At 37.9% G+C, this 8,897-nt stretch overlaps 1 protein-coding gene across 1 annotated transcript; it reads left to right on the top strand.

Moving 5' to 3' along the window:
- The first annotated feature begins 2,081 nt into the window (after positions 1 to 2,081).
- Positions 2,082 to 3,681, top strand: LOC134219403 (retinol-binding protein pinta-like). Its single transcript, XM_062698128.1, has 3 exons — positions 2,082 to 2,221; positions 2,615 to 3,312; positions 3,385 to 3,681. The coding sequence occupies exons 2-3, from the start codon at positions 2,638 to 2,640 to the stop codon at positions 3,640 to 3,642; spliced, it is 933 nt and encodes a 310-aa protein (XP_062554112.1). The 5' UTR covers positions 2,082 to 2,221; positions 2,615 to 2,637; the 3' UTR covers positions 3,643 to 3,681.
- Positions 3,682 to 8,897: the final 5,216 nt, after the last annotated feature.

The raw sequence follows: 8,897 nt of genomic DNA, 5'->3' as shown, positions 1-8,897 counted from the left end.
TTGAAAATTTTACTTTATTCCGGCTAGAATGGCGAAATACCCCTATGTGCGGCGTGAAGTGCAGCGAGCAAAGTGGAACAGAACCAGAACAGAACGACTTGGCGAGCGTGGGGCGCATTCGAGGATGGAAAGATGTGGCCTCGAACCGTCTTTTGTGGCAACAATTTGGTGATTCAGTATTATCGGTTTAAATGTATGCAAAATAAATGAACTATTGAATTCTTCTTCAAAAGAACCTACCTAGAAGATCCATGTGGGAAATGGTGAATATTTCTGAAGTAATGACGCTCGCCATTGAAACAATTAATTTTATAAACGCCACTGAACTCAACCACCATCAATTCCAAATGATGAAGGCAGAATACAGAGATTCGCGAAATCGTAAAATTTTAATCTTTTCGAAAGGAAATTGTTTCTAAAAGATAAAGGAAAGCCCAAGGCTGAACAACCCTGAATGATTGAGTGACTTAGCTTTTCTATAAGATATCAACAAACACCTCAATGACTGGCACATGAAGCAACCAGACAAGGATCAACACGTCGAACTCATATTATCCAACAAGCATGTTATTATTATTATTATTAGCTTTATTATAGAAACCTCCAGCTCTAGGCTGGCTCATTTCTTAACATTAAACCTTTGGAAACAATCACTTTGACACAGTTGATTGCCTCATCTTGTTTAAATCAGTTCATGCAAATCTGGTAAATATGCGAAACCCTTCAACATTAATTTTCAAGCCTTTTCGCTGATTTTCGAGAACACAGTAATGAAATTTCCATTGTATTGATCTCCAATATAACGACGAGCTCAAATCTAAATTCGAAAGCACATATCTGTGTGAACAACTCTTTTCAAGAACTAAGGTTGTAAAAACTTTCGGTCGCCGTAAAAAGAAAGCGAAAACAAACAACAACAAATAATTTTTGAATGCAATAAAATCGTGATTAGTTTGTTTTCCTATCCTATTGGACCACTTATGAATTTGATCACAATCGGTAACTGCGCTCAAAATCTGTGACGAACATAGTGTATCAAATAAAAAAAAAAGTTGTTGCCTTGGCTAATTACAGAAAGGGCAGTATCGCTAGTATGAATCTTTCCCAAGTAACATTTTTAGTTCTATAACGCTCTAGAAGACAATTATTTACTCTACAAGAGTGTCTTAAAACCATTTTAAAACCAAAATGTTACTGGGGTTGTTTGGCTTTCTTGTCTGTGTCTCCTGTTAGCGAAGAGGTTTCAGGGCAAGAGGGGCCTATCAGGGGATGGCGAATTCGATTCTCGGTCCGATCAAAAAAGCTTTCGGGTGGGAGGCATTCTCAATCCCCTGGGCATAGTACATATTGTATATATCCATTGTGTTTGCTATACAAAATACTTATTCATTAAATAATAAGCATATCACGGTGTCTCTATAGGGAAATATTATTTTTAAATAATCAGTATCTCTAAACCACCCACCACGCTCTTTCATATCATGAGCAAACTAGAATATTTTGGAATTTTTGGTCCAAACTCCATAGAACGATAGCCGATATGAACACTCACCACATTCCCCCTCCCCCACCCCACCCCACCCCATGTATGAAAAAATGAACCCCGATAGAACATTTAAAAAAAGAGGAAAACCTATACCTTCGTGTAATGGGTGTTTTAGAGAGAGATACTAATTTTTTTTAAATAAGCCTCTTCGGACAAAGACAGCTTGATAGAAAAGCTTTCAATTGACAACTGTGTACTAAAAGAACAATAAATGAAAAAGCAGTTTATGTTCTAGCTGAAATGCAGAATCATTGAATATTGAAGGATATTGATTATTGTCTTTCAACTCGGCTATAAATTCATATGCAGTATACTTTTTATAGTGTCATTGCAATGGAACATTGTCAATGGATCTAATTTACAGCCTACAGCCCTGCTTGCATAAACATGGAAATATTTAATAAATTTGTTAACATTTTTCTCAATTTCCATGTGCCACGCGATCACAGAGCTGCTACGGAATGCCATCTGTATATCAAATGGAAAATGAAGGCGAAAACCCGTACGATTCTGCTTTCGTCTTATTATCTAATCACTTCGCATTGATTATATTCGCATAAAATGCTATCGGGAATAAACGCAGATAGTAAGCAGACAGATTAATTCAGTACAGTTCCAATCGTCACTTTGTGCTGAGCAAACATATAAGCCTAGAAGGCTAACCCTGTTGCACATGTGAGTATATAATGTTTTCGATTTTTCATTTTTTTTCCTTCAATTATTTTTTAATCAATTATTATTTTAAATCAATTTATATTCAATTTATTCGTTGTCTTTCTAATTGAAAATCATTCACATAGTTTCGCATAAGCCTAATATTTAATCTTGTTCATCAATTCCAATTAGTTTCTGTAAATTTTCATTCCATAGGTACTATATGGATATTGAATCAATATTTTCTTTACTACAGTATGAAATTATTAAAGTAATACTTAATGGTCATTAAATGTATACCATTGCACAAAAACATCTTTTATCGCGAACAAAGGTAGTTTCTTATCACAATCAATAAAGCTCAGCCTACGAACTTGAAAAAGATTAAACTTATTCGGTTCTGCTCATTCCCAGATTACAATTCCGCGCAATTCGCCATGCCTGATATTCGTCCGCTGTCTCCTGAGCTTGCCCTGAAGGCAAAAGAAGAGCTGAACGAAATTCCAGACCGAATAGAAGAGGATTTAGCAACGCTGCGTACATGGTTGGCCAAGAGCCCTCACATCAAGTCACGCAATGATGATCAATTTCTGCTCATGTTTCTGCGTGGTGCCAAACATAGCATCGAACGAGCCAAGCAAAAGCTTGACTTATACTACACCATTCGAACGGCTCTGCCTGAGCTGATCAGAAATCGTGATCCTTATGACGAGAAAATGGCAGCCCTGATGAGACTGGGATCAGCAGTTCCTCTGCCCAATACCGAAACCCCATCTAGTCCTCGCATTTTCCTTATTCGACCAGGTGCTTATGACCCGGCCAAATTCACCATCCAAGATGTGTTCAAGTTTAACTCAATGATGGGAGATATTATGATGAAAGAAGATGACAACTTAGGCATTGCTGGACAGATGGGAATCCTAGATTTATCCAACACCACGATGGCCCACTTCTTGCAATTCAATCCCACGTTTGTGAAAAAGGCCACAATGTGGTCGCAAGAGGGTTCACCGTTACGTTTGAAAGGATTCCACTACATCAATACACCTTCTGGATTCGAAACTGTCTATAATTTATTCAAATCTTTCATGACAGAGAAAAACCGATCACGGGTAAGTGAAAGCGAATTTTGCATAAAATGAAACCTGTTTAAACTTTAAAACCATATTCTTACATGATTGTAGCTGATGGTACATGGTAGTAACATGGAATCCCTGTACCAATATATTCCAAAACGTTTGCTACCATCGGAATACGGTGGTGATGCTGGCCCGATTCAAGACTTAGTTGATAAGTGGGTCGCAAAAATAGAGAGTAACAGTGATTACTTCAAGGAAGATGAACAATACGGAACTGACGAGAAGAAACGGCCGGGAAAACCTAAGAATGCGGATTCGCTTTTCGGCATCGAAGGTTCATTCCGAAAATTGGAAGTAGATTAATTGAGTGAATTATTTTTCATTGGAATATACTTCATTACTAAATCAGTTACTTTTTTTTTTCGTAATGATGAAATGATGACGACTGGCATGTATCAGTTACGAGAGAGACATACATACCCGAAAAGACGAATGCTACATATCATGATTTGATAACAAAATGAGATATTGACATGATTGATAAAAGAGATTGAAAGTCAGACGACAAGATCGATATGCTGCATTGAAATATTTTGAGAATACATATCAGATTAGGCTTACTTAAATAAGTGATCAATATCTCAAGCCAGAGCTTGAGAGTCTTTATTGTCGAGACTTTCAGCCCGAGGCTGGCTCGTCTCGTCCATGCCAGTTCTTTAATTAATCTATTGTTTTAAGTGAAGCCTTCTTTGTCACCTCACTTCGTAACAGATTCATATTCGGTTTCGCACTGTCAATTTCCGAATGGATAACAGTCAGTGAGTATTTATTGGTATTCCGTAAACTAATAAATTTCTTAACCTTCCTAATGCATTTGAAAAAAGTTACACATTGTGCACTGGGGTCCATTTGGACCCAAGATTTCGTCACGATCACAAAAGCTCAAATTTCAACCGATTTTCAATCTTTAGGTACCAAACGAAAGCTGTACTGCCGCTAACCGCAAGTCGAGCACATCTGTATATGGAGGCCCATATACAGATGTGCTCGACTTGCGGTTAGCGGCAGTGTAGCTTGTACTTTCTGAGCTTCTCAATTTGGCACCAAATTTTCGAGTTTCGTGTTGTGAAACATAAAATTGCTTGCAAATATGTGCTCTGATGATGCCAACTGTATTTGCTATCTATCTATCTAGAAATGACATATAATTTCTTGGCAAATTTATCCCTCTAACGGTCATCGGAGAGCCCTCTGGAAGATCCGGAACTTCCAATTCCGGAGCTTGGCCAATTAAAAAAGTGCATCCCAGATCTTCGCGATTTTTTCGTAACCATTAATTCTGGCAAATTGTGGGTGCAATCAACAGTTAAAGCCTTCTGTGACCTACAAGTGTTCCAGAAACGGTCCTCCGGGAGATCCAGAACATCCGTAAAATGGCCAATTCCTAAAGTTTATCCCAGAGGTTCGCGATTTTTCGGTAACCATTCATTCTGGAAAATTGTGGATGCAATCAATAGTTAAAGTCTTCTGTGACCTCCAAGTGTCGCAGAAACAATCCCCCGGAAAAATCCGGAACATTCTTAAAAGTGGCCAATTCTAAAACTTGTCATAAGACGAGTTTATACAATCCCATTGAATTCCACCACTTAATTGTATCTTGACAGATACGTATTTCGACCTCAACAGTAAGGCCGTCTTCAGTGTCTTGTACTTGACTCGACTTGAGTCAAGACAAGACACTGAAGACGGCCTTACTGTTGAGGTCGAAATACGTATCTGTCAAGATACAATTAAGTGGTGGAATTCAATGGGATTGTATAAACTCGTCTTATGACAAGTGAAGACATTTCACTAAAAAGCTCAAAATAATTTTCTTATCAATTCTAAAAGTTAATCTCAGAGCTTCGCGATTTTTTGGTAATCATTTTTTCTAGTAAATTGTGGGTGCAATCAATACTGAAGTCTCTAGTGACCTCTAAATGCCCCAGGAACGGTCATCCGGATATTCCGGAAAATCCGTAAAATGGCCAGTTCCAAAATTCATCCCAGCGTTTCGCTATTTTTTAGAAACCATTCATATCGGCGAATTGTGTATGAAAGTGCTCTGAGACCAAATGGTCCCAAAACGGTGCTTCGGAAGATTCGGAACATCCATAAAAACGGACATTTCCAACAGTTCATTCGCATTGTATCGTAATCATCCATCCTGACGAATAATGAATGCAATCATCAGTGAAAGTCTTCCGTGATTCCAAAAAGCTCCCGAAAACTCGGATGACCGAAAGATCCGGACCATACGTAAAAGTGGCCAATTCCAAAAGTTCATCTCAAAGCAAATTTTCGAAACTGTTTATATCAGCGAATTGATTATGCAATCAATAGTAAAAGTCTATTGTGAACCGAAATGACCACAATACGGTCCTCAGGAAACCCGAAATATCCGTAAAATAGTATAATCCTAAAAGTTGATCCCAGAGCTGAGCATTTTTGTTAGCATTCACGTAGTAACGGTAAATTATATGTGGAGTAAAGAGTGAAAGTCCTCTGTGACCTAGCAAAAGTTAATCACATTCGATTTTTTTAGAAAACATTGTTAATTGTTCCGGCTCTCCGGGAAATTTGAACATCCGCTAATCTTATTAATACCAGAAGTTTATCCCAGAGCTCCACATTTTATTTCGAAAACATCCATAGTGGGGAAGTGATTGTGCAATATCAGTGCAAATGGTCAATTCAAAAAGATCATCCCACAACTTTGCTAATTGTTGCTTTCATTCATATGGGTGAATTATGTATGCAATCAATAGCGAAAATCCTCCGTGATATGCAATGACAATAATAAAAGACGAATCAAGTATAAGACACTGAAGACGGCCTTACTATTAAGGTCGAAATACGTATCTGTCAAAGGTACAATCAAATGGTGGAATTAAATGGAATTGTAGTTAGCGTAACTTATCATCATTAGCCAGCGACGGCGGCGTGGCGGCGTTCCTCCTTGAACTTCTCCGAAGCTTCTCCAGAAACTCCTGGAAGTTCTTCAAGAGCTTCCTCCGGAAGTTCGTCCACAAGTTCATCCGGTAATCCCTTAAGAAGTTCATCAAGTAATCCCTTGGACAGTTCCTAAAGGAATTCCTCTAGAAGTTTTTCCGCAAATCCGTCCAAAATTTCATCAAGTAATTCCTCGGGGGGCTGTTCCGGGAACTCCACCGAACTTCTTCCGAGAATTCCTCCAGAAATTCTCAAGGAAGTATGAATCCGGAAGTTCCTCCGTGAATTATTTTTGAAATTGGCCACTTTCACGGATGTTCTGGATCTTCCGGAGTACTATTACTGTACAGTACCGAAGACTTTTATTATTGATTGCAAACACAATTAGCCAGGATAGGTGGTTACGAAAAAATCGCGATGATATGATATAAACTTTTGGAATTGACCACTTATACGAATGAACCGGATATTCCGGAGGACCGTCTCTTAAGGTCACTTCTGACGGAATCCAAGATTAAAAGTGCTCGCGTTTTCGGGGGCACACCACTCGATACGGAAGCAACGCACAACTGTCATTTTCATTATTTCACGCATGCTGCGACGCAGCAAAGCTAAATCAACAAAAATGACAGTTGTGCGGCGCCTCTGCATCGAGTGGTGTGCCCCCTAAAACGCGAGCACTTTTAATCTTGGGTTCCGTCAGGAGTGACCTTAAGCACTTGGAGATCATAGAAGACTTTCCCTATCAATTTGCCAGAATTAATGGTTATCAAAAAATCGCGCAGCTCTTGATGAACTTTTGGAATTAGCCATTTTACGGATGTTCCGGATCTTCCGGAGAACCATTTCTGGGACATTTGGAGGTTACAGAAGACTTTAACTATTTTCGTTATGACTAATAAATCCATATTAGATCTTGTCAAATTTTAAAAAGTTTCTTTAAATCGACCGATCAACTGGTATTCACAATTATTATGCTAAGATAGACTTCTGGTGAAAATTTCAGCTCAATTGGTTGAAATTTAGGTGTGCTTCAAATTGATTTAGTGTTTTTGGCATAATTTTGGCATTAAAAAAATCGTAACTCTGAGTGTGATGAAGGAAATTCATTGCAACAACAACTAAATGAAAGCCATACCATATAATAGGGAAGCGTCATTAACAAGTTAATGAAAAAATAAATTTCCCCATACTAATTTGCATGCAAACTTGGAACGGCTAGTGCTAAATCAGTTTTAATCCAAATGAGCTCAAATTTTCAGAGGACACTCAAAATATGATAAAGAATCAGATGAGCGCTGTGGCTCCACGCTTATTTGAACCACCCTATCCTAGAAAACTTTGTAGAACATTGTGTTATAATCGGAACAGATCTTCTACACGTTTCAAAAGATTTCGTCCTTCGAGATATTCAAAAATCAACATTTTTCATTGATAGAAGGCCTATGAAATCTATATCCAGATATTTTTTTGGATTGAATTTGTCGGTAGGTTGCAGCTACACATTCATTGCAGTATAGCACGGTATTAAATCTTAAGCGGGTATCAAATCAAAATTGTAGAAAATTGAGGAGTGGATTTACATTTTAATTTGCTTAATTGATTGCTTTATTACAAAGACTTGCACGCTGGTAGGCATTTCCATCGAACAAGTTACCATTGCCTTTCAATGATCGTCATCAAATATTTTTGGTTGGGACCTGAAATGTTGAGACAAATTAATAATTGGTGACTTGTTAGATTGTCATTCAATTTTAACATCATGCTGCAACGTGCCGCGTATCTGGTGCAGTTGGTAGGGCGTTCGACTGATTATCAAAGTGTCATGAATCGAATCGCACAGAAATTGAACAAAAGTTTAGTTTGTCAATTTTTTAAAAGAATCTGACAATCCATTTAAAACTTGCGAAAGAAACCCAGCTTGCGAATGTCAGTATGAATTATTTGCAGCACCGCACTCTAGATCAATTTCTGTGCGTTTGTTTTGTTTTCCTCAGCAGCTTAACAGCTGACCTAAAATTGTATTCTAATGTTTTTTTTATGTTTTTTTATGTCCCCTTTAATTTTTATCAACTTTTTGTATATACAAGCCTTGCCAGTACCAAAACGCTGTGACAATCCGTCTGCGACATTCCGTCTCTAAAATCGTCAACAAACTGAAAGAACAGCTCCTTCCAAATTCAATTTTTAGTTTTAAATCTCAACCATAAATTTCTACTGCAAATCATCAACTCATATTTTCAAACACAATCTCCAAATTGAGACACAAAATCCAATTTTGTAATCCAATCGAAAAATAAAATCAATCGTCAAGTACCTACAATCCTTATCCCAAGTTTTTTTACACGGTTTGGTTTAGTCGATTAAGACCTTTGACGTCACCGAAACAATGCGTTAACGAAAAGTATCACAAAAAACAGAGAAAATTCAGGTGGTAGGGGAACGGTATGAGATGAAGTGCCGATCTCATAGCTCCCATTTCCATCCCATCAAAAACAGAGCAATGAAAAGAAATTTGATTTGTTTTTTGACGTAGGATTACGTCTTTCCGGAACATAGGGGGTCATTCTGCAGTTTCAAATCTGAGACCGTCACGAAAAGTGGTCAGGAAGTATGGGCTAATAACT

The sequence above is a fragment of the Armigeres subalbatus genome, chromosome 3 (assembly GCF_024139115.2).
Source record: "Armigeres subalbatus isolate Guangzhou_Male chromosome 3, GZ_Asu_2, whole genome shotgun sequence".
NCBI lineage: Eukaryota > Metazoa > Arthropoda > Insecta > Diptera > Culicidae > Armigeres > Armigeres subalbatus.
Note: the sequence above shows the minus strand (reverse complement) of the source record. Positions and strands in the feature narration are given on the sequence as shown.

Excerpts from the sequence above, each read along its gene's own strand:
- LOC134219403 (XM_062698128.1), top strand. The coding sequence starts at position 2,638 with ATGCCTGATATTCGTCCGCTGTCTCCTGAGCTTGCCCTGAAGGCAAAA. Across the intron at positions 3,313-3,384 it reads CAGAGAAAAACCGATCACGG|CTGATGGTACATGGTAGTAA; the intron begins GTAAGTGAAAGC and ends ACATGATTGTAG.